Source organism: Megalops cyprinoides, chromosome 2 (assembly GCF_013368585.1).
Source record: "Megalops cyprinoides isolate fMegCyp1 chromosome 2, fMegCyp1.pri, whole genome shotgun sequence".
NCBI lineage: Eukaryota > Metazoa > Chordata > Actinopteri > Elopiformes > Megalopidae > Megalops > Megalops cyprinoides.
In genome coordinates, this window is record NC_050584.1 from 11960481 (window position 1) to 11987099 (window position 26619).

A 26619-nucleotide genomic window follows, 5' to 3' on the forward strand; every position below is an offset into this window, starting at 1 on the left:
AGTAAAGGCTGGGGGTGAAGTATAAAAACTTCTCAGATATTAGTTAGGGACTGTTTTGGGACATTTTTCTGGAAACCACAAGTCAATACAAGTCAAATGTAGTTCTACACATAATGTTAGAGTTACAGTTGAGTAAAAAGTGATTTTCCTGGTCAAAGTTAGTATTTCACTTTTGGTCCATTTTTATGGGCCATGAGCTCCCCATTTGTAATGAGGGAGCTAAAAAGGGGGAAATTTTTATTTCAGATTGCAGCATGTCAAAACATTCTCAAGTGTACGGCTTAACTTCATATGCAGTCTTCTGTTGCATATTGACAATGAATGCATATGTCAAGGTGAGAATATATCACAAGAGAAGCTTCATAAAACAAGATACAGACAAGCAGAAAACTCAGTTTGCATCAGGAGATATCCATCATTAATATATATACTTGTAGAGATTCTTGAAATCAGGGTTGAGTGAGATAAAAGAAACTATTAAAGGTTTTGTTTATATCCTATTCACACTGCAAGCAAGCAAGATAGCTGGAGCTATCTTACATATCTTACAAGCTTACTACCAATAGCAACTTAGCAATCTAATATCCAGTAGTTCTAACTCACCTTTAAAGGGAATGTTGCAGCATGGTTTACCAGTTCATTGACAAACCCTTATCATACCTTCTTCTGAATTTGTGAATGCCTTCTGAAGACCTTCTTCAGAAGCATTTCTAACTCCTTCTGCATTTTAAAATAGCACTTTCACAGTGCTCATAACCACATGCATTAGCAACACCATTTGTCATTGGTGTAGATTGGGTGTGTATGTTCTTTCTGGACAGAGTGATGGTTTTAATGAACCACTTTAATGAGACCACTAGGAAACTTGCTGGGCATGTGGATTACAGATAATTATCAAATTATTCTGCATTTTATAAGCTTTATCATAAACTATTCTTAATGTTACCAAAGGAGATTGTATGTACTAAAACAAAGAATTCCTAGGCAGTTAAGATGTTAATATGTTGTAAACATAACATAACAACACACATAAACTGATGCAGCTGGAGTTGCTCTTAAGTTACAAAAATGGCAACTTGACATATCAATGTTAAACATGAAACAATGAAGATCAATGAAGATCTGCTCGTATGCTCTCTAGCCAATAGTGATGAAGAGAAGAAGGACAAGAACAACCAAGCTATGTTGTTCCAATGATAAATATTCGATTATAAGGTAACAAGGTCACCTTTATTTTCATCATTCTAATACTCAAAAGAAAATCTAGCCTATCAATACATTAATTAATGTCACAAACTCATGTTGTTCTGATTACAGGGTGGTTTGACCAGTTTTGACGATGAAGACAGAAATGAAAATAAAAGGTAAGGTAACATTTAACCTTTTACAAACTGTCTGGGTAGTGCTGGACCAGTTATCATCTTATGTGCTTTTCTCACAAAGTGAAAGTGTTTGCTTGACAGAGGTAAGTGTTCTTACCCAGTATTAAATCTTTTTCTTTCTGATTTCAAAACATATGCAAAATAAAGCAGTCAAAAGTGACTTTCCTGTACACAGAGCTTGTTGTTGCTTGTTGTCAGTGTAAAGGTAAGGAGCAGAGCCCTACTGTTGTAGGGCCCTACTGTTGTACCTTCGGGTAAGGTACTTAACCCACAATTGCCTCAGTAAGTATCCAGATGCATCAATGAATAAAACTGTAACCTATGCAAGCCACTCTGGACAAGAGCATTTGCTAAATGACAATAATGCAATGTACCAAGAGTCACACCTGGCTAAACTGTCTGATCTGCAGTATGAGGGTAATTACTGTGGTAGACCAATGCCACTCTGCATTATATCACTGTGTTTTTAGCAACAATCATTTTCCTTGAAATTTCCTTGAAATGAGACATCTGTATCAAAGCAAAGGTAGGACATTTTTGAATTAAAAAATGTTTGGTCCAAACCGCATCTACAAAGGTAACGCATGCACTATGAGTACAAATAACGCTGAATACAGAGAGTGGTAAGTGACTGCTTACCTGGCAGTAATGCTCCAGTAGTAATTGAACTGAGCACCAGCAACATCCCTCAGAGCAGATCATCTTCAGGGTCTCTTACTGAAGGAGGCTGAGTCTGTGTGTGCCAGCAGAAGTCAAGGGGAGCAGTGAGAGAGGCTGGATACTAATTAAGGACTCAGTGTCCCTTGGTGTGAATCTTCACTCAGCTGAGTTGCTACTCACATTACAAAGGTCTCATTCTGTACCCTCAAGTGAGGCAGGAGGTGTCAATCAAAACAGGGCAGAAAACACTCTCCTTACCTTCAGGGCTGACTTGACACCACTGTTTCTTTGGAAGCACAAAACACTTGTATGTGTGGTTTTATCTCAGTGTGCACACATATACAATGAACATCAAAATTTTAATGGATGAATGATACATTTCTGAAGGTTACGGAAACTGGTGGAAAAGGATATAAAGCAGGACAACATTCTCGTGGTGGATAACTGTTACAGACCTGTCTTTTGTCCACTTCTTAGAATAAAGGATACAGCTGATATCACTGGGAGATAGTAGAGACTCTGTATGCGTGAGATCAGCACTCAATCCAGCTGCATCCATCCAGGCAAAAAACTTCAGGCATGAGGAGTGAAGACAGAGAGGTAAGAAGAGGGTTCTATGACATGTGCCCACTCTAATAATAGACTCCTGAGGAAGACAAAGGGGAATAGAGTTACAAGTTCACAGTCAATTACACAGGTACCTTTGTGTTAGAGTGACAGGGCCCTGGTGGTGCGGTACTGATTGGAAAAGTGTGATACCAACAGCTGGGAATGGAGCTGTTTTAGGTGCCACTTACAGGACAGGAATGTCCTCTAAGTGACACTTTGAACTGTCCCATTTCAACAATGTAAGCGCTTAAGGCTCTTAATTGGTCTACAGAGAATGGAATAGCAGCAAAGGAGTTCAGTAAAACTGTACATTTTACTACGTTATGAAATTTCAGTAGCTATGGTGTAATACACTGTCTGGTTATGATACCTTTCCTTTGAGAAAGTGAATAAATATTGCATTAAATACATTTCGGAGGACAACTGAAAAGAAGTGTTCAAGAAGCCTAATATCACAATTTTTTGGTCAAAGATCAGGCAATGTGACAATGCATGTGCTCTCTGCTCGACTGCATTTTCCCAGTCAGAAGTTCATCTTCCTCAGCTGCTTGGCTAAGCCCCCCCATTGTCAGAGACTAAAAAATAATCAATAAGCAAACTTATCCAAGATTAACATCTGTAAAGAAACAATAATCGATATATATTCAAGTTATCTTTATATGACTTAGTTCAGAATTTTGGTTTGTTTAAGTGCAGTTTTTAGTTTCAGTTTCATTTCTTTTAAACAATGGCATCAACACTATTCAATAGTCGCAATAAATTCTGTCATGTAGGTTGTGAAGTTGTTGCTGATATGAACGTTCGTCTTCACTCAGTGAACAAAAACGCAGGGCATGTAACTTTTAAAACTGGAAAAACGTGGTTGCTATGACTTCTACTTCTTCTATAACATGATCTCAGGAATCACAAAACACAAATCACCTTAACTAAAGAATATTTAGGCTAAAAATTTGACAAAATATCACTGCACTAACTTCTATGACTTTACAACTCTGTTAAGCTAGTTCATCAAGCTTTAAGCTGTTAGCATCTGCTTACTCCATGGCAATAATCACTTTAATCAAATAAGGAGGATACTCATCAACATGTGATGAGGATGGCACTTATTTCCTCAAATGGCCATGTGTCATAACATCTCACTTATGAAATGTATGGCTTATTTATGCACATTGAGACCTTGAGATCACCTGCCAGAAGTGATGGTAAAATAATGCAGTGACAGAAGTCTAGACCTCAATGTGACACACAAGCTGTTCTCCTCAATCAGTGGGAGGCACTCGGCAGGAATTTCACAGGGCTATCTTTGTGCTCAAGGACAACCAAAAGGAAACAATGCAATGCAATGTAAACAAGATGGAACTGAGGATAAAGCTTTTACGGACTCATAGGTGATCTTGGTTCACCAAGAGAGAGAGCTGAAGTTCTCCCAGCACATTAGTGCTGTCATCTAGTGCATCTGACATCTCTTTCAAAACAAAATTTGTGACACAATCCATTTATGATAGCTATAATTGTTGCATTTTGTTTTTGAAACAAAATTGTGTAGCAGAAGCAGTTCAGTTCAGTTCAGCAGGTCTGTTATTCTACTAATACTACTATGACACTTTGCAACTGGTGTATACTATGCTATGCTACAATGCTACTAATAGATTCCAACCCTGGTATGGTAGATAATCTCAAATGAAATAACAAAAATTACACAAAGATGGGTGATCTCACAGAAACTGTGCAGCGACAGATAGCAAGGTATAGAACACACCATTAACAAGGGCCGTGCCTAGCGGGGGGAATAGTCAGGGAGGGTCAGCCTCCACCCTGATAATGGTTTTACTGAGTTACCTACTAACTATCATGTCTTTACATTACATTGTTTGCTTACTTGATACCCTTATCCACAGCATCTTACATTTAATTCACATTATACTTGGGCAACTGGTTTTGTGCCTTGCTCAACAAGGTTACAAGCCCACATTTCTACCACCTTCTAACATTGCTGATGTGATATCTGGTGCCATACCACGATTCGCCATCCCATGGTTTTGAATACTCATGCCAGGCTGCACTACCTGTGTGTAAATGTATGATTTATTTCAAGTCAATACCACTCAAATAAGGTGCAGTACATGATGATAAAGTTAAAATGTAGCCAAGTTTGATTTTTCTGGTCATGGTCAAGATTTCAGTTTTGGTTGCTATTTCCCAGGCTGTGTAATTCTGATGGACCAGATTCAGATGACACCGAAAAAAAAAAGAAAAAAAAAAAACTTAAAAAAGAGAGATATTGTATTGTAAAAAGCATCCCATGCAAGCCTGGTGGCTCGGCCCACACTGCCTGCTTCTGGTCAAGACATTTGTTAACTGTAGAGTTTAAAAACAAATGTTTGGCTGCCTGCAATGGGCTAATGCCATTGGAAATCCAGTACAATCCAACCCAATCCACGCACAGTTTTGTTTGTGAATGTGAAACAATTGTTTTATTATTAATATGTTGTGGTCTATATTTCTAGGTCACACACATTGTGTGAACAATGTGTGTATAAAACAGGTTATGGTAAAAATTAAGTGTAAAAAGTAAAAAGCTAAAAGTAAAAGCACAGATATGCATAATACACAAACACAAACAAATCACACAAAGTAAACATAACCTGCATTTTCACTAATATGTTTTCCTGCTAATATCTATATTATATCCCAGATATATTATCTTTATTAATCATATTATATTGGAATAATACATCTAGAAAGCATATACTCTACAGAACTGAGCTATAAAAAGACAGAAGGCTTCTGTAGTGAATAGCTGCACTGCTTTGACATGCCATATATGTTAAAGTCAAACTGTACCTGTCAGTCAACACAGCATATCACGCCCTTATCACCTGTTTCATGACAGCAGCTATGCTGAGCAGAAGGACTTATAGTGAAAAATGGCCTCCAAATATAATCACCAAAGGGAGATTAAAAAATAGATCATAACGTACACAACTTTAGTTACTGCGAGTTGCACTTGCTCACAAATATTAAATACAAATCACTTAATGTGAAGTAAATCTGACAGAGAATACAAGCCTTGATTTTTTTTTTCCAACAAAGGTATGCAGTCATTGACTTGGATATTACTTTCCTCTACCATAGTGAAAATACCGGCAACCTGCGGCTTCACAATTATGTTGTTGATATAAACTGAAAATTACTGAAAATATTAATCCATACTCTATAATACAGAATAACAAATACTATTTTATGTTATTTTATGGTAATACCCTTTTCCATACTTTTTAACAAGACAGACATTGAACAAATTATGAAATTACTAAAAGGTTATTAGTTTATAATAAAAACAGACTACTTACTTCAGACCCTCCTACAGTAATTCTGCAGAACTGATCACCATCCCTCAGAGCAGATCATCTTCAGGGTCTCTTACTGAAGGAGGATGAGCCTGTGTGTGCCAGCAAGAGTCAAGGGGAGGAGTGAGAGAGGCTGGATACTAATTAAGGACTACATTCACATTCTCAGGTTTAATACTGGAAAGTCCCTTACAAGACAGAAGATGTAGGTATGAAAGCAAAAACATGATTCTCCCTAGTCTCTTGGGCTGGAAAAGGCCATCCCTTCTGGCTCATACTAACTTCTTGAAAAGCATGATGGGACCCAGAAAGGAGTACCATAACTCTTCATGTCAGCAGTTGTTTACCTTCTCTTTTTGGAGCAACATACTAAATAGTCTATTCTTCAAACATGACAGTACCATTACTGCACATTCCCATAAATCTCCAACTTAGCCGCTCTTATTATCCGACAATAAAATTTTCCCTTCAGTGTCATCACTGTTGATTAAAAATAAATAAATAAATAAATAAATCAGTGATGTCAATTTGTTAACCAGGCAGCAAACTAACTTGTCAAAGCAGGGGCAAATAAACAAAGTGTAATTAAGAAAGAAAATTTTATGTAACTTTATTTTCTATTTTTTTATGAAACAATATTTTCCTTTGCAAGGACTTCTGGGACTCGGTTAGGTGCCCAGCCAAAGTTGGCTACAGCTAGCTACAAGTATCATATTTTTCTGTAGTTCACTAGCTCCCTCCTGTTTTTCAAGATTCATTCAATTTTAAAGTTTCACCATTCAGAAAGAAATCATGCTTCTTAACACCTGGAAGTGATAGCTAGCTATCTAGCCAATTTGATTAAAATCCATTTTTATGAGGCAGAAAAACAAAAGTGTTATAAAACTAGCAAATGTATTGGTATGACAAAAGAAAAAAACAAGACAACGGAGATAAATCAACAACAAACATCTGTTGTCTTTCTGCTAGACAGATGTCTAGTAGGTAACTGTTTAATACAACAATTTGCTCACGAACAAACAAGCTGATTTTTGTGACTCCTACATCATATCTGTGCCTTGGCCTTGCCTTCCATGAAACAAACTGAGGTGGGTTGCTGTATGACAAACAATTGGCATTGGCTATGGCAAAACAAAGTAGCACGTTAACAAGCTGGATACCTTACTACCTAAAGGTTGTGATGTATTTGTGCCTAGGTAGTGTTTCCCAAATAACAAACCAAGGTGTGTTGCTGTCTGGAATCATTACATTACATTACATTCATTTAGCAAACACTCTTATCCAGAGAGACTTCCAGCACGAGAAAACAGAAGTGCATCCATCCAAGTAAAGTGCATCCCTCCAAGCTCTGACTTCACATAGAGATGTACCTGTTAGCATATTCATGGTCATCAGGTGTGGGCTACAGCATGCTGAGTTTTTGTGTGCTGCTCAAAGGTACTTATCTATATAGAATCTGGATGGTCTGACAGTGGACAGAGATCATGAAAATGAACATTTTCATATGAAAAGTATTAATCTAAACAAACTGTAGCTAAATACCATTTTATTTCTTTATTTTTCCTTGATTTGGAACATAAAATGAGCTACTCCTGAAAGGGATAGATATATTTACATTGACATGCTTATCAGACAATCTTATCCAGAGCGACTTACAAACAGTAGGTTACAAACAGTTCATACATGTTATTCATTTATACAGCTGGAAATTTACTGGGGAAATTCTTGGTTAATCTGGCCCAAGAGTTGAACAGCAGAGCACCATTGGAGAATTGACCTGGCAACCATTGGGCTACGAACCCTACTCCCTACGACTACATCACACTGCTATGATTGCAAAAGGCTGATTAAAAGACTTTAATGGGGCGTGTTATCACTGTCACTTTCCAGTTTGCTGGATGATTACGTGTGCATGTTATTATTGAGAGTGATGAAATGTCTGAAATGTCTGACCTGGCCTCTGAACTGGACTGATAGACAGTACCCTGGCTGTCCTGTTACTTGTAACAGGAGTGACACAGACAGCTGTGACTGGGTGTCAGTGTCGATAATGAGCTGAGGATGGGAGGTTCAAGGGTTAGGGCTCAGGAGTTACATGAGGGTGGCAAAATTAGGGTCTGAATTTATAGCAACTTCATCAACGTGTTAATGAATTATGCCCCGTACACACTTGACATAATAACATGACTTTGGACTAAGGGAAGGGTAATTTCTGTCTTCTTTAGAAAACTCTACACAATTAAAAGACAGATGGGGAGTCGGGTCGTGGACGACAGGAGAGGCAGGACAAGCTAACTGTGGTGAGTGAAAGGATGACTGGTGGTAGAATACTCATCACAGGAGTGATACAGACAGCTGTGATTGGGTATCAGTGTCGATAATGAGCTGAGAATTGGAGGTTCAAGGGCTAGGGCTCATTCAGGAGTTACGTCAGGAGGGGGAAAATAAGGAAAATTATTAACATTGTTGTGACAAGGCAGTTACAATGAAGACATCGCAGCATGTCACACATGTGTCACTTGTTTCATCTGCTGAACTTTGCTGCTCTGCAGGGAGATGCTAGAACAATTATATAACAATATTTGTGATGTGCACCTCAGATGAGGAATTTTATTGAATTTTTCATTGGTTTAATGTTACTAATTTTCTGCTGTACAAATATGTGAAGTACTTTCCATAATGAACCAAGGAAGTTCATAGGAGGACCAAGTAATATACGTTAACTCCCTGCTGTGACCATCTGCAAAGTCTAATTTTTCCAGTGTTTAAAAGTCCATTTTTGATCACTTTTTTACCTTTAAGTTTTCCCACCCTGACCTTTTCAGAAACAGCAACTACATTCAGTAGATTCATTCAAGTAGATTCAGCCAGATTCATTCTATCTAGAGCAACAACAACAAGATAAAGAACATTCAACTCGCCTCATCATCATATCAACTATACTCACAGGATGGCTGAAGCAAAATGAATAGTCCTCTGATACACTCACATGCAGCCAACAGCTATGATAGTTACTACTCAGTTTCCTAGCTACTTTCCTGTCTAAGCTGTGTAGCCAACTATATGGCCAGCTAGCAAAATGTACTTCTAGTTCATTCTTATGTTCATTATTTTTAAAAACAGCACAAAATCTGCAATGTAAGGAGATGAAATAACACAAATTGGTTTAATCTGATCACACATATTGTGTTCAGCTTTACAAAATGTATATACATGATCTCCAGAAGTCCACTGCAAACGCACTCCACTCATTCTCTTCAGCATTGCATACTATGATGTCACATAAAATTTGAAACATGCTCTTCAGATAGTATGAGACTATGTCTATTATATGTAGATATAATCACTTTTGAATAATGCATACTTTACCTAAAGAGTAACAAATGTGTGAATTATGTGTTTTTAACAGCTGAAAACTCCATGCATCTGACTTGAACATATACTGCAGCTTTTACACAGAAAAAATATAGCTTTTATTAATTACACAGTATATGCATGGACTGTGGAGTTCTATGGATTAGGTTAATGGGTGGTTTCACAAACACAGTTTTAATTCCATATTCCAGGTATTTTTCATTTTCTACATGAACATAGTATTTACAGGTGGTAATTGTTGTATGGTGTTGCTGCATTACCATCAATATCACAAGATTTATTTTAAACTTGTCATGGGACACCAAGACTATGTTTCCCTCTATGCTGAGATAAAACCTCTCCCTATTAATCACAGGGTTTAAAATTAAAATCATTTGACATATGTTTTTTTTTCCAAAATGACACAACTAAAGACATTTTAAGTAATCATTGAGCATTTCTGGAGTTTAACAGACATTGGTGAGACCAAGTATATGTTTGGCATTCAGCTTTTCCTTATATGGAACAAAACCTTTATCGGCAGGTGACCTGTTACACTTGATCCTACATAAATGGCAACCACTGAACATGCCTCACAAGCTGTGCTTCTCAATCAGCTGAAGGCACTCAGAAGGAATTTCACAGGGCTATCTTTGTGCTGAAGGACAATCAGAAGGAAACAATGCAATGTCAGCAAGATGGAACTGAGGGTAAAGTTTTCACTAACTGATAGATGACCTTGGACTTGCCATGATCCACATTAGGAGACAGCGGCAGCCCTGCATCACATTAGCACTGTCGTCAAGTGGGTCCAAGCAAAGATCTGTCACCAGTGACAGCCTTGACACTTTCTGCCTGGTTAATCCCACTGTGTTAATACTTTTTATTTTGTCTCCCATTCATTTGGCTTCTGTTCATGTCCCCTTTGAAGCTGGGAAGCAAAAGTCTGGAACTTGCAAATGTGGCATAAATTCTTTGTGTTTCCCGAATAATAAAAAATATGGTATTTCATTACACTAACACTTGAAATATAATTCATGATCTCACTTCATTTATTCAAAACAGCCCTGTCACATCACTATCCCATTTTGTTATGGAATGAACTATGTGCATTCAATGTGCATCTAGTGTATTGCAATAGTTCACTCCTGTTGGCTGTAGCTTGCTGCACTTCTGTGTTGGGCCGGGTCCGCATTTGTGCTCTCAGCCTTGTGTATTTGACACTGATTTTTAGTCATGTGTGGATGCTGGTGTCCTTCTATGTGTAACATTTTGTGTCATGTTGTGGGATGCCCTTTGTGCTTGACTTTGGAAGTCAAATGTAAATGTGACATTAAATGTACTCATCTTTTATGTTGCTCTGGATAGCGGCATCTGCTGAGCAAAAAAATGTAAATGTATTCATGAGGAAGTTCACATATGTAATAATGATTAATTTAGATAACTAGTCTTCAATACAAAAAATATTAATGGTAATTATGCTATTATGCTAATCAATATTAAATGCTGTATTTACAAGGTTTATCAAATATAAATGTGTTGAACCATTTGTTTTAAAAGCTATGGACCCATACATATTCCTGACCTCACACATTCAGCCAGGACTCTGTCCAGTCACAGCTTTTAATATGCATTTTAATATTAAGAGAAACCATTTTATTTATTATACCTTATATCTTTACAATCTATAAGGTTTTAAGCTTGTTCTTAGGTACTGTAGATGGGTATCAGAATATTACCATATTCTGGAGCTTATTCTAATTTTAATCTTCAATAATTTTACAATAATTATTTTATGAACAATTTAGATTTGCCATTTTCAGATCATCGCTCTTTCTGAAAGAAATTCATTAAAGACAAGTTAATGTTTAATGAAAATGCTTCACTTTTTGTAATTATGCCATTTTTATGCAATTCTTTCACTATTCATCAAAGGTGCAGTCATGATTGGGAAGGGGGGGGGGGGGGGGGGTGTGCGGTGGTGCGGTAACTTTTATGGACATTACTATCTATGTTTGATATGTCTTTCAAAACCCATTAGGGATGTTGATCTGGAACCAACTTATTGCTGCAAGGTATCCCTAAAATGGGTCAGGATGAAACCCGGCATTGATAAGATTTCTGTTCTGCACTTCTCTCCACCTGTGATTGGTCCTTCTCTTGCATGCACAATGCATATAACAAAAAGACAGTCACCGTTCACCCACCTCCCCGAGCACCCCAAATGAGACAATAACATTCCTGCTTCCTGAGATACCAGGCCCATATTTGGGAGAGTGGAACCCTTTATAAAGAGAGAACAGGGTCTGACCACAGACAGGTCACTGAATAATCTGAAGGTAAGATGTGATGGCAGACACTTTCTCTATGTTGGAGGGATGTACCACGCCAAAATCCAAAATCTCATACTTGAAAAACACCAGAAGTATCACCGTTTTTTGAGATACATACATACCACATGAAATAATATAGCCAAAGACTAGGAAGGCTTTATGTCTGGAATTCAGTCCCCAAAACCCAGTCACTGTGTGCTGAAGAAAATACAGAAGTTCTTTATACACAGAGACTGAAAGTTTCTAGATTTACTGCATGTATTCTTTTTATCTCCACAGGGCTGTCAAAGTGCTGAACTTCTCTGCTGGTGCTCACATCCAGGTAGGATCCTTCCAGATAAATATTACATTTTAATTCTTTTATACCTTACTGACTTTAACTAATAGCACATGTACTGTCTTCTGTTATGAGCCTGTCAAATGAGGAGCATTCCTCTTATTCAGAGTACTTAATGACATATTTTTCCAAAAGCATTTTTCATGTTGCTCTAAAAGCAACAACAGAAAGCAGCAGTGATGTGAAGAATACCCAAAGTAATATAATTTCTTCAAAAAAGGAACATTAATAGTTTCTCTAAAGGGGGAAATAGATAGGCAGATTAATAGAAAGAGTCAGTTGATGTTTTGGCATACGCAGTTCAGTTGTCTCTAAAAACTTGATGTGAAAAAAAATATTTCAAACAGCAAGGTGAAACATGGGAGATGCTCAGATGGCAGAGTTTGGGGCGGCAGCCCCATACCTGCGAAAGTCGGACAAGGAGCGTCTGGAGGCCCAGACTCGCCCCTTCGACATGAAGAAGGAGTGCTTTGTCCCTGACGCTGACGAGGAGTACGTCAAGGCTTCTATTGTTAGCAGAGATGGAGACAAAGTTACTGCCGAAACTGAGAGAGGGAAGGTAAGGTTTCATCAATCTTTGCTAATGAGTAACATATAAGTGATTTCTTCCCTGACACATTTGTTATAGCAAAATGAAATTATGACAAAATGACATCTAGGATGTATATAATATGTACCAATATTACCTTTGCACTTAGCAAAATTCCTTTGTAGCCATTTAAAAAACTGTGGAAGTATACATAGTTGACGGTTCAGTAGGTTTGAAGGAATAGTGGCCTTATGCAACAGGACATAACAGGAAAATGCAATGTCCAGCATGCTGGTCTTTTAGGGAAAGATTTAACAATGGTCTCCTGAAAGTGTTGCACTCAGCCTTTATTGTTAGTCAGTGTTATGAAATGAAGCTTTAATTATGCAATGCTTGTCGTTGCTGCCACTGGTGAGTCCGAATTGGCTGTTTCTACATAAATGCTGTGATGTTTTTATTTGAAAGCTTAGATAATGGCCTGTCTGTTGTCATGTAACTATTTCTGTTCTATTTCTCAGACTGTAACAGTGAAGGAGTCTGACGTCCACCCTCAGAACCCGCCAAAGTTCGATAAAATTGAGGACATGGCGATGTTCACCTTCCTGCATGAGCCTGCTGTGCTGTTTAACCTCAAAGAGCGTTATGCAGCCTGGATGATCTACGTATGTGATTTATTTATTTTGCAGAGGGTCTTATCCAGAGCAACTGACAAAACCTGTATGGATGGACATGTCACATTCACACCATAGGAGCAACAAGAACATAGCAAGTGCATGGCTAATAAGACTGTGGCTGAGCTTTAGTCTTAAAGACAATGCTACAATAGAAAAGCACAGCAGTAACTTATTAAATGTACACCTAGCATCTGTCCATAATCTATAGGAACAACATACCTGCATCATACTAAGGTGCTCATAGAACCTAATGACGAGCTATAAGAATATTAGTTCATTAGTTTTTGATTTTATTGCTAGTTTGTAAAAGTTTCAATGAGTGAATAAAACCTGCATATAGAGTACTACAGAATTCAGTCGTACCTTCTCTTGCAGACCTACTCTGGCCTGTTCTGTGTCACTGTAAACCCCTACAAGTGGCTGCCAGTGTACAATCAGGAGGTGGTCGTTGCCTACAGAGGCAAGAAGAGGAGTGAAGCTCCTCCTCACATCTTCTCCATCTCTGATAACGCCTATCAGTACATGCTGACAGGTAAACTCACATTGTTAAGCCTGCCTAAAATGGCATGGTGTTTTTTCACGTCTTTCCTTTCACGTTTTGTCTTTGAAACTGAAGCTCATTGGAATTAAACAGACAGTTGTTTGCCTGAGGGCAAAGGAAGCAGAACTTCAGGGCTTGAACATCCTAGAGATGCAGAGAAGTAATCTGAGCAGATAGGAAGTTATCAATATGTCATTTAAGATAAAAAGAGACATGCTAAATATTCAATTAGTGATTACTTTTTAAATGAAAATTTTTCCAAAAATGTTGTTGCTCAGGGGGATGCAATAGACTGGTCTCAGTTATTTTCGTGATTTTCATTTTTAAAAGGTTAAATATTAGAAACTGTACTTCAGTGAAGTGTATGTTATGTCAACAATATGATTCTTTTCTCTTTCAGACAGAGAAAATCAGTCCATTCTCATCACGTAAGTCGTAAGGGCACTTTGGTTCATCAAAATAAATCCAGTGTACTTCAAATTTGTTTGAAACCAGATTGATGAAATTTTGTTCTGATTATACCTGAGCAAGTATGGCATCTGTCATAACTTTGTGATCACATTTTGATACAAACCAAACTTTAGATGATAAGCACCGTAATGAGCTATAGTAGCTACTAATAGCACTGGTAGAATTATATTATTACATGAGTAGGAGTGTTAGTAGACTATTTTAATACATGATAGATAAAAATTGATTTACCATTATTTTGGTTTTTGGTTATTACAATGAGCAGCGTCAAATAATTGATCTGAACTGAAAAAGTACCTGAAGCAATGTTAGTGTGAAATAACTTTGTTAACAGAAATAGGCTTAATCTAGCTGGCAGTGGCAATACAGAAGAACTACAGCTACTTCTGTTTCCCACAGTTTGTCTGCACTGCATATTACATGCAAGCTCTTAGTCATACTCTGGGTACCAGAGATACGTGTAACCATATATTTCTGATGTGGCCACTCTGGTCATACACGGTGACGTAGAATGAGGCTGTAAATCCAAATGCATTGTGTGCAGCGACCTCCTCCGGACTAAGAAATCTATCTGCCACATTTTCCTATAATTCAAATGAATAAAAGAGGGTTTTCTCTCCAGTGGAGAATCTGGTGCTGGGAAGACTGTGAACACCAAGAGAGTCATTCAGTATTTCGCAAGTATTGCAGCTGCAGGACCCAAGAAGGACGCTGCATCTGAAAAAAAGGTGGGTTTGACTTGGCATTTACCCTTGTCATAACCCAAAAGCAAGTAATACACAAGTCATCTAGATATTGGCAGGACTATGCCAGAGACTGAATCACTACACAATCTGTGTCTGCTTAATTACTGTCCTGCCTGAAAGCCTGGGTGTTTCTTCTCAGGGCACCCTGGAGGATCAAATCATCCAGGCCAACCCAGCCCTGGAGGCCTTTGGAAATGCAAAGACCATCAGAAATGACAACTCCTCAAGATTTGTAAGTGTCTTATGGCTGCCTCTGCAAAGTACCTATTTATGTTTTATGTACAACTAATAAACAGAACATATACTATGCTTTTTTTAAAGGGCAAGTTCATCAGAATTCACTTTGGGGCAAGTGGAAAATTGGCTTCTGCTGATATTGAGACCTGTAAGGAAATCCGTCTCAGAATGTCCTATATTACTATACTGGGAACTGCTTCAGTAATCACGCCTTTGATGCCTGCATGGTTTATTCCTTTCCAGATCTTCTGGAGAAGTCTCGTGTGACTTTCCAGCTCAAGGCTGAGAGAGACTATCACATCTTCTACCAGATCTTGTCCCAAAGGAAACCAGAACTGCTGGGTGACTAGAACATTGTTTTATATACATGGGGTTTCTAAACAGTTCTATACTGCAGCTTATATTCACACTAACAGAATGAATCTGACAGCTCTGTTTCCTATTTAACAGAAATGCTGCTCATTACCGCCAATCCTTACGACTACGCCTTCATCTCCCAAGGAGAGACGACAGTAGCCTCTATTAATGATTCTGAAGAGCTGATGGCCACTGATGTGAGTTACAAACAGTGGTGTAATGAATATACCAAATATACTACATAACCACACATACAAACTAGTCATTCCTATCTTTGTTGTTCATTGTGGTAGATAGATAATTCCTAATATGAACATGATGATTTAGTCAAATTTCAGCAGAATTTCTTTGTCTCACATACAGGAAGCCTTTGATGTGCTGGGCTTCACTCAGGAAGAGAAGAACAGCATTTACAAGCTGGTTGGTGCCATCATGCACTACGGCAACATGAAGTTCAAGCAGAAGCAACGAGAGGAGCAGGCAGAAGCTGATGGCACTGAGGGTGAGTTTGGCTGTTGCCTTTGATAAGTGCATACAGGTGTCAGGGCTGATGTTTATTGTTATATGTTTATTGTTCTTGATGGAGATTTTCATCTACATACTGCAGCATCAGAATATAGCTTATAGCTAATGTTTGTGCAATGAACAGTTTATTTAGATAATTTCTTTATATTCTAACAGTAGTATGAAAAGGGAAAAATTACTTTGAATAATTTTTACTGCAAATTGTATTATTTAGTGTTGTACATTTGTATTATAGATGCTGATAAGTCTGCCTATCTGATGGGTCTGAATTCTGCTGACCTCATCAAGGGTCTGTGTCATCCAAGGGTCAAAGTAGGGAATGAATGGGTCACCAAGGGACAGAATGTCCAGCAGGTAAGAGTTAGTCTCAATACTGGAATAGTAAGTGAAACTATTCAGGGCGAACATTAACATCTGAAATGACAAAAATACATATCATCTCTGTTTGCAGGTGTATTATGCAATTGGTGCTCTGTCAAAGTCAGTTTATGAGAAAATGTTCCTCTGGATGGTGGTGAGAATCAACCAATCTCTGGACACCAAACAGCCTCGCCAGTACTTCATTGGTGTGCTGGATATTGCAGGATTTGAGATCTTTGATGTAAGAGTTTAAAAATTACTTTAGTATACTTTCTTGTTAAGAAAACATGACTTGCTTTAAATTTGAAAAGAAAATTTGATAAAATATCTAATATTTTACTGCAGTTCAACACCTTTGAGCAGCTGTGCATCAACTTCACCAACGAGAAGCTGCAGCAGTTCTTCAACCACCACATGTTTGTGCTGGAGCAGGAGGAATACAAGAAAGAGGGTATTGAATGGGAGTTCATTGACTTCGGCATGGACTTGCAGGCTTGCATTGACCTCATTGAAAAGGTGGGTGAGTGGTGGTGGCATATCTGATATTGCTTTCTGCTTTTATCAATGACAAGTTTCTTGTTATCTTATCCTCAACTCATCATTGTACTGTATGGGCAAAAAGATATGTGCTAGGCACAGGCTAGAGAAGATTTTCTTAGGTGCATTGTTTTGCTAATGTCACGAGTGAAGTAATTGTTTAATTTTAAAATAAAAAATTCTGATTAGATTGCACAAGAATTATACATCTTGAATCTTACTGATGCATCAGCATTTTGGATTTTTTTTCTTTCTCCTCCTTCAGCCCATGGGTATCATGTCAATCCTTGAAGAGGAGTGCATGTTCCCCAAGGCCAGTGATTCCACCTTCAAAGCAAAGTTGTATGACAACCATTTGGGGAAATCAAACAACTTCCAGAAGCCCAGGATTGTCAAGGGGAAACCAGAGGCCCATTTCTCCCTGGTTCACTATGCTGGCACTGTTGACTACAACATTATGAACTGGCTGGTGAAGAACAAGGACCCCCTGAATGAGACTGTTGTTGGGCTGTACCAAAAGTCTACTATGAAGTTACTGGCCTTACTTTTCGCAAACTATGCTGGTGCAGACTCAGGTATGCTCATGTAAAGTCAAGTGATATGTTGTCACTTCAACTGAAAACATTTCACAAGTACATAAATAACAGCAAGGATATATTTCTCTTTTACATTTTGTTGATCATGTGCTGGGTCAGATGTTTTTTACTTAAGTAGATGATTGTGCATGATAACATTACTGCAGCCATGGAACAGGGAGGTGGCAAAGGAGGCAAGGGAGGTGGAGGAAAGAAGAAGGGCTCCTCCTTCCAGACTGTGTCTGCTCTCCACAGGGTGAGTCGAAGATTGGAGCAAAATTTATGAAATTAGCTGCTAAGTATTTCCTAATAATCCTGTAATGATGATGCCACTTGTCTCATGCTGTTAAACATGCACTGGTATGAAAAAAGAAGTGTTCCTACGGAAAAGGAGAAACTCAGGAGAACTCATAACCTGAAAAAAAAAATCAAATTTTACAATATTTTGGTTTTGACATGTACGTTGTTTTCTGGTTCAATCATAATATTTTGATGTTTCCAGCTTTCATCAGAAAATATATAGCACTAATAACTTAAAACACCTTGTACGATAGTGATAATGAGACTACATTTTGAGGTTGTTCAATTCTGCCATGTTCTTGTGACAGGAAAACCTGAATAAGCTGATGACAAACTTGAGGTCCACTCACCCTCACTTTGTGCGCTGCATCATCCCCAATGAGACCAAGACTCCTGGGGCCATGGAGAATCCACTGGTGATGCACCAGCTGCGCTGTAACGGTGTGCTGGAAGGCATCAGGATCTGCAGAAAGGGCTTCCCCAACAGGATCCTCTATGGGGACTTCAAGCAGAGGTAGAATGATTAAATTTGATGTGTCGCTGATGTTGTTATCATTTCCTTTGATAGTGCTTATAGTTAAGCATTCCCCATTACAGATACCGCATCCTGAACCCTGCTGCTATCCCTGAGGGACAGTTCATTGACAGCAGGAAGGGTGCAGAAAAACTGCTGGGGTCTCTGGATATTGACCACAATCAGTACAAGTTTGGACATACCAAGGTAGCTACACCAACATACAGTATATGTTAGGAGTGGAAAGCCTTACACACAAGAGATAAAAATACAGTATACATTTTCAAAGCCATTTATACATAAATGTTAACCCAAGTATATGACCAAATGCTAAAGTACCATTCATATATTCACCAAAGGAGAAGTAATATGGGCTCACATTTGTGGTACTATTTTATTTTGAATCAAAGATAATGGAAAGTTCAGAAACTTATTCAGTTTACTTAAAGGCACACACACATCTATTTTAATTTCCACTATCTTCAAATCACAGGTTTTCACAAAAGAACTGTATTGCACCATTCCTAAAGGCATGAGAAATTCCTCTTCTTAAACCAACACTGAAAATGTTAAAATTCACTGTCATTGATGAAATGATTTCATGAGGCTGGCCCATCATGCCCAACAGGTATTCTTCAAGGCTGGTCTGCTGGGTACTCTGGAGGAGATGAGAGATGACCGTCTGGCTCTCATCATCACTGGAATCCAAGCCAGATCCCGTGGTCTTCTCTCAAGAATTGAGTTCCAGAAAATTGTTGAACGAAGGTCAGGATACTGATGCTTAAATCTATCATTTGCATTTCAGGTATTGAGAGTGCTATATCTAAAATGTATGTGTGATGAATCATAGGGACGCCTTGCTTGTGATCCAATGGAATGTGCGTGCCTTCATGGGTGTGAAGAACTGGCCCTGGATGAAGCTCTATTTCAAGATCAAACCTCTGCTGAGGTCTGCTGAGGCTGAGAAAGAGATGGCCAATATGAAGGAGGAGTTCCTGAAGCTTAAAGAGGCATATGCCAAATCTGAGGCCCGCAGGAAGGAGCTTGAAGAGAAAATGGTCTCTCTTCTCCAAGAGAAGAATGATCTGCAGCTTCAAGTCCAGGCTGTGAGTTTTGAAATTGTTCATGTAAATGTGTAGGTGTGAGTCTGCAAACACAATCACTTCATCCCTACTCTCTGAATCACATGACTTGACATGTCCATAGGAACAAGATAATCTCTGTGATGCTGAGGAGCGATGTGAAGGGCTGATCAAGAATAAGATCCAGCTTGAGGCTAAAATCAAAGAGCTGACAGAGAGACTGGAGGATGAGGAGGAGATGAATGCAGAGCTAACTGCCAAGAAGAGGAAGCTGGAGGATGAGTGCTCTGAGCTGAAGAAGGACATTGATGATCTGGAGCTCACTCTGGCTAAAGTAGAGAAGGAAAAGCATGCCACTGAGAATAAGGTTAGTGTCTTTACATGTCTCAAATGTAGAAGCAGATGGTTTGTGAGACAGTCCATTGACTCTCTGATTTGTGTTTTCAGGTGAAGAACCTGACTGAGGAAATGGCAGCTCTGGACGAAATCATCGCCAAGCTGACCAAGGAGAAGAAGGCTCTTCAGGAGGCTCACCAGCAAACCCTGGATGACCTGCAGAGTGAGGAGGACAAAGTGAACACGCTGACCAAGGCAAAAGCCAAACTGGAGCAGCAAGTCGATGATGTGAGTACTTTTCCTTGAACTAGAGTTCAGAAAGAGGAAATAGAATGCACTGTAAAATCAATTGTTGCTCATTTCTTCCATTCCATCTCCAGCTGGAGGGATCACTGGAACAGGAAAAAAAGATTCGAATGGATCTTGAGAGAGCAAAGAGGAAGCTTGAGGGAGACTTGAAGCTTACTCAGGAGAATGTAATGGACCTGGAGAATGACAAGCAGCAGCTGGAAGAGAGACTAAAGAAGTAAATGAATGTTCTCTTCTTCAGGGATACATCTTATTGAGGTTGAAGTGGGTACTAAATCTCCCACTTTTTCTTATTTCAGAAAAGACTTTGAGATCAGTCAGCTAAATAGCAAAATTGAAGATGAATTGGCCTTGGCTGCTCAGCTCCAGAAGAAACTGAAGGAGCTGCAGGTAAATATGTTAAGAAAACCCACCGAATACCTCACTACTGTTACAGTATCTTCATGATATCATGACAACCTAAAATTTTCCATTGCACTAGGCTCGCATTGAGGAGTTGGAAGAAGAGCTTGAGGCTGAGAGAGCTGCCCGTGCTAAGGTGGAAAAACAAAGAGCAGACTTAGCCAGAGAGCTGGAGGAGATCAGTGAGAGGCTGGAGGAGGCTGGTGGGGCCACAGCTGCTCAGATTGAGATGAACAAGAAGAGGGAGGCAGAATTCCAGAAGGTGCGCAGAGACCTTGAAGAGGCCACACTGCAGCATGAGGCTACAGCTGCCACACTGAGGAAGAAACACGCTGACAGTGTGGCTGACTTGGGAGAGCAGATTGATAACCTGCAGAGAGTGAAACAGAAGCTAGAAAAGGAGAAGAGTGAGCTTAGACTGGAGCTGGACGATGTGGTGTCCAACATGGAACAGATCGTTAAGTCTAAGGTAAATTCATAAAAACCTGTTTCATTTTTTTTGTTTAATTCAATCAGCCGCAGTGCTTTATTTAAACAAATGTTATGTTTCCCAGTATAGTATATTTCAGTTTTTTCTTTACTCTTCAAGACAAACTTCAAGTCAGCTGCAACTATTTAATTAGATGTTATGTGTCACAGTATAGCAAATTTCCATTTTTTATTCACTCTTCAAGGCAAACTTAGAGAAGATGTGCAGGACTCTGGAAGATCAGATGAATGAATACAGAACTAAGTTTGAGGAAGGCCAACGTAGCATCAATGACTTCACTATGCAGAGAGCTAAGCTACAGACTGAGAATGGTATGTATATTGATCTTTACAAATCAGTTCTCTAAGGCTATGTTTATGAAAATCATATTCTTAGCTGTTTTTATAAACCATTCTAGGGGAGCTTGCCAGACAGCTTGAGGAGAAAGACTCACTAGTCTCTCAGCTGACCAGAGGAAAGCAGTCCTACACCCAGCAAATTGAAGACCTCAAAAGACAGCTGGAAGAGGAAGTCAAGGTAATATATTCACAGTAGCTGACTCTTAAAATAGCCTGTGAATTCAAACATTATGTATAAATCTTCAATCCTTAAACATATAATTACAGACAGCATGGCTTGTACCCTTCGTAAAATGTCTCTTCCAGGCGAAGAATGCACTGGCCCATGCAGTTCAGTCAGCTCGTCATGACTGTGACCTGCTGAGAGAGCAGTATGAGGAGGAACAGGAGGCCAAGGCTGAGCTGCAACGCAGTCTCTCCAAGGCCAACTCTGAGGTGGCTCAGTGGAGAACTAAGTATGAGACTGATGCCATCCAGAGGACTGAGGAGCTGGAGGATGCAAAGTAAGGATTGAAAGCAGGATGTATTGTTACCTAATAATCGCAGTAAATGCGGTGAAGAGAGCTGATTGCATCAGCCTGGTTGATTCTTCTTTGTGTTTCATCCAGGAAGAAACTGGCTCAGCGACTGCAGGATGCAGAGGAAGCTGTGGAAGCTGTGAACGCTAAATGCTCCTCCCTGGAGAAGACCAAACACAGGCTGCAGAATGAGATTGAAGATCTCATGGTAGATGTGGAGAGATCCAATGCAGCTGCTGCCGCTCTGGACAAGAAGCAAAGGAACTTTGACAAGGTGCTGTAAAATGGAAATGGTGATGTTAATCTTTTCTGAATTTATAGCTATCGAAGTACCTTGTTTTGAATGTGACTCCTTGGTACAATCCCATCAGGTCCTGACTGAGTGGAAGCAGAAGTATGAAGAGTCACAGAGTGAGTTAGAGAGCTCCCAGAAGGAAGCCAGATCTCTGAGCACTGAGCTCTTCAAGCTGAAGAACTCTTATGAGGAGTCTCTGGATCACCTGGAGACCATGAAGCGGGAGAATAAGAACCTGCAAGGTTAGGGAGTAGTCTTTACTCATACACTTTTTACAGACACAAACAACTATAAATTTACAAAATTGTAAGGCCTGCAGTTAACTGTGGATGAACATTTGTTCTGTTACACAGAGGAAATTTCTGATCTCACTGAGCAACTTGGTGAGGGAGGAAAGAGCATTCATGAACTGGAGAAAGTAAGGAAACAGCTAGAGCAAGAGAAGAGTGAGATCCAAACTGCACTGGAGGAAGCAGAGGTAGGAATCTTTTGTAAAGTGTTCATAGATTCTTGTGTATGTTGTAGTGGGAAGCAGTATTTCTTATATTCTTAGAATTATATGAATTCTCATTGTTCAACTGTTGTGAGTTGATGATTTTTTTTTTTCTGACAGGCATCTCTAGAGCATGAGGAAGGGAAGATTCTGAGAGCCCAGTTGGAGTTTAATCAAGTAAAGGCTGACATTGAACGCAAACTGGCTGAAAAGGATGAGGAGATGGAACAGGCCAAGCGAAACCAGCAAAGAGTAGTGGACACCCTGCAAAGCTCACTGGAAGCAGAAACTCGCAGCAGGAATGAAGCTCTCAGGCTGAAGAAGAAGATGGAGGGAGACCTCAATGAGATGGAGATACAGCTCAGCCAGGCAAACAGGCAGGCAGCCGAGGCCCAGAAGCAGCTCAAGGGCCTCCATTCTCACCTGAAGGTATTTTGAGACTTTTATTTTATATGCCAGTGACATTATCTGTTTGTGGTGATGTGACAACAACAATCATTCTCAGGGCACAGGCAGATGAAGTTTTCTTATTAGCAATATAAACATATTCTGGGCAACATGGTTTTATATTAGCAAACTCTGGATCAAACTTGAGGGATTACATTTCATTTTAAATCTACTCTCTACCAGGATTCCCAACTGCAGCTGGATGAATCCCTTCGTGCCAATGATGACCTGAAGGAGAATATTGCCATTGTCGAACGGCGCAACAATCTGCTGCAGGCAGAACTTGATGAGCTGAGGGCTATGGTAGAACAGACTGAAAGAGGCCGCAAACTGGCTGAGCAGGAACTGCTGGATGTCAGTGAGAGAGTACAACTTCTACACTCCCAGGTACAATGAAAAATGGTGGCCATCTTGTGGTTCATTTGATGATTTATCTTTACACAGATATCCAACTACCTATATTTGTCTCTTTAAAGAACACCAGCCTGCTCAACCAGAAGAAGAAGCTGGAGGGTGACACGTCCCAGCTTCAGACTGAAGTGGAAGAGGCTGTACAGGAGTGCAGGAATGCTGAGGAAAAAGCCAAAAAGGCCATCACTGATGCTGCCATGATGGCAGAGGAGCTGAAGAAGGAGCAGGACACCAGTGCTCACCTGGAGCGCATGAAGAAGAACATGGAGCAAACCATCAAGGACCTGCAGCACCGCCTGGATGAAGCTGAGCAAATCGCCATGAAGGGGGGCAAGAAGCAGGTTCAGAAGCTGGAGGCTCGTGTGAGTGTCAAGTTTATTTGCTCATACCTTTTTATGAAAGGATGAAGTAAATGATGCAAAGTCAGTGCACACTGAATGCATATTTAACATTTACAGGTGAGAGAGCTGGAAAATGAGGTTGAAATGGAGCAGAAGAAGAGCAGTGATTCTGTGAAGGGAATCCGTAAATATGAGAGACGCATCAAAGAGCTCACCTACCAGGTACTGTCTGATTGTGCTTTGTTTTGTGGGCTGTATATTTTTCTAGAACTAATTCACGGATTATGATACCTACACACTAAAATCACAGTGTAGCTATGATCATGTACCATTTCTTGTTTTTCTCTTTGCAGACTGAGGAGGACCGTAAGAATTTGGCCCGTCTGCAGGACCTGGTGGACAAGCTGCAGCTGAAGGTCAAGTCCTACAAGAGGACTGCAGAGGAGGCTGTAAGTGTCCCCTTGTGTTCAGCACACTGATGTAGCAGCTGCTGGATGCATTTGACAGCAGTATCTTTAATGCCAGACTTTCATTGTGTGCTGACTGTGCACCGCGACTGTGTCTCAGGAGGAACAGGCGAACAGTAATCTGACCAAGTTCCGCAAGATGCAGCATGAGCTGGATGAGGCAGAGGAGCGAGCCGACATCGCAGAGTCTCAGGTCAACAAGCTGCGCGCCAAGAGCCGTGATGTGGGCTCAAAGGTTTGTGGCTTTAATCCCATCTTGCACCAATGATTTCACTTACCAATAATCAATCCCACATTCTTCATCTTTGATTTGTTCATAACATAGCTGAATAACTGTACATGTCACATATGTCCATTGACTACTTACTGAATCCTAAAGTCTCTGGCATTTTAAAGGACCATACTACTCAAACTAAGGGTTGATTATGCTGGAATAGACCTTTCTTTTATCCATACAGCCATTTTTATTATCACATTGATGAAGGTTGTCTTGTATACCCATTGTCAGTTTTCTTGTTCTCTTTATTTAATCTGCATAGACCTTACTTAAATTTTTACAGTAATGTATGAATTTTGCTAATGGAAGTTACTGCATAATGTTGAGAAATTCAGTAACATCCCTTTCCTTTGTGGCAACCATACTTCTTCCACAGCCTCACTCCCTATGGTCAGAGAATATAAAAATAACTATCTAATGTCCTCCATTAATTTGTGGATTGTTAATCTATTGTGCCCAGGTGCTGTGGCTGCTTTGGCTGCTGGATCAAGAATGAAAGACTAACAACTTACATTGAATAATCGTCTTAACATACCGCTATTAACTCTACTATTAACTCCATGAAATTTCAGGATGAGAATGGATAGGAACTCGAACTACAATTCCAACATTATTGGTGAATAAAATATTTATAAATACTTATTGCATTATGTTATAAATACAAATTAAAACTACACCACTGTACTATACTCTCTGCCTTCCATATTACATCAATTTGATCAAAGTCATTGCTGGTTTCTATTTCTTTGCTAAAGCATTAAATTATGTGTTGCTTTGAAGTTTCAATTATTGATATAGATCATAAAACTGGATGGGGATGATAGATAAGCAAATGAAGGATATATATATATATATATATATATATATATATATATATATATATAGTACCAGTTTCTAAAACAGCATTCGTGTGTACAGGCTGCAGGGTCAGTGATCATTGATTTCAGCCACCAGGGGATGCCAAAAGTAATGTTTGCTACATCATTACATAACTGAATGTTAACATAACATACAACTCTCATACAGTTGATGACAAATATTCAATTTCACTTGAGCATGTCCAATCATATCTAATAATAATGGTACTAACAATCAGCAATTACTAATTATGTACCTACATCTACAAGGTATTATCCTGCCTCAGTACACTAATTGAATATAAACTGTAATTACTGTGAGTGAATCTGTCATACAAGGCTTTATTTTTTCTCATGCTCTCTGTGTTAACTTTTCTGTCTGTCCATCTTTCCCCTCACAGAAAGGGCATGATGAAGAGTGAAGCTCTCAGATGGATCTTTCTGAAACGTCTTGACTTGCTGTGTTGTAGCTTTCCCACGTCCCTTTCCTGTAATTCTATAGAATAAATGTAATTTGCAGCTGAACACTCCTGTGCTTCTTGTCCTAATTCAACAGTGTGAGATCAATGTCTCCCTCTCTGCACAGATATACTCAGCTGACAATAATGGAAATTTCTGTTGTAACAACTACCTTGAGGATTAGTGGTGAAATTTTCTAGTGTGTCACTGTTTTACCACTGGACAGCATTTTCCCTCATGTTTCATGTAAAAATTACAATTACACTAAAGAATAATTTAATTTATTAATCAAAATAGAGGGTAGGAAATTATCATGTCTGTTTTGAAACATTGAAGCACAAGTTCAATGGGAAGATTATTCTTACACAAATTGATATACATGGTTATTATATCCTTATGATTGTCTCTTTTAATAATCTGATTTTTCTAATTGGTAATGTGTATGGTTATAATAACATAAAGGAAAATAAGGATCTATTTGATACATTAAACACAAGTATTGAGCATCTTTTAGGTAGATTCTCAGATTTGAAAATTATTTTGGGTGGAGATTATAATACTACAGTCAATGATTGAATTGACAGATGGCCAAGCAGAGATAATGAGAACCCTCTTATGATTGATTTTATGAATGAAAGAAGCTTAGTTGATATCTGGTGAGTCAATAACCCTAACTCTAAAGAATTCACATGGAAGAACAAACCTG

The 26619-nt window shown here is 39.1% G+C and overlaps 1 protein-coding gene across 1 annotated transcript; it reads left to right on the forward strand.

The window, feature by feature from the left end:
- Window positions 1-11971: 11971 nt before the first annotated feature.
- On the forward strand, window positions 11972-25902 carry LOC118769557 (myosin-7). The gene is made up of 38 exons (XM_036516697.1): window positions 11972-12010; window positions 12373-12584; window positions 13073-13216; window positions 13604-13760; window positions 14170-14197; window positions 14863-14968; window positions 15126-15218; window positions 15308-15371; window positions 15467-15565; window positions 15674-15777; window positions 15944-16082; window positions 16341-16459; window positions 16557-16706; window positions 16811-16981; window positions 17268-17577; window positions 17745-17833; window positions 18186-18391; window positions 18475-18598; window positions 19020-19156; window positions 19242-19497; window positions 19598-19840; window positions 19921-20097; window positions 20190-20335; window positions 20418-20508; window positions 20600-20989; window positions 21195-21321; window positions 21408-21526; window positions 21655-21851; window positions 21957-22140; window positions 22238-22403; window positions 22515-22639; window positions 22775-23083; window positions 23285-23488; window positions 23578-23874; window positions 23971-24075; window positions 24207-24302; window positions 24421-24555; window positions 25856-25902. The coding sequence occupies exons 2-38, from the start codon at window positions 12384-12386 to the stop codon at window positions 25874-25876; spliced, it is 5829 nt and encodes a 1942-aa protein (XP_036372590.1). The 5' UTR covers window positions 11972-12010; window positions 12373-12383; the 3' UTR covers window positions 25877-25902.
- The last annotated feature ends 717 nt before the right edge of the window (window positions 25903-26619 follow it).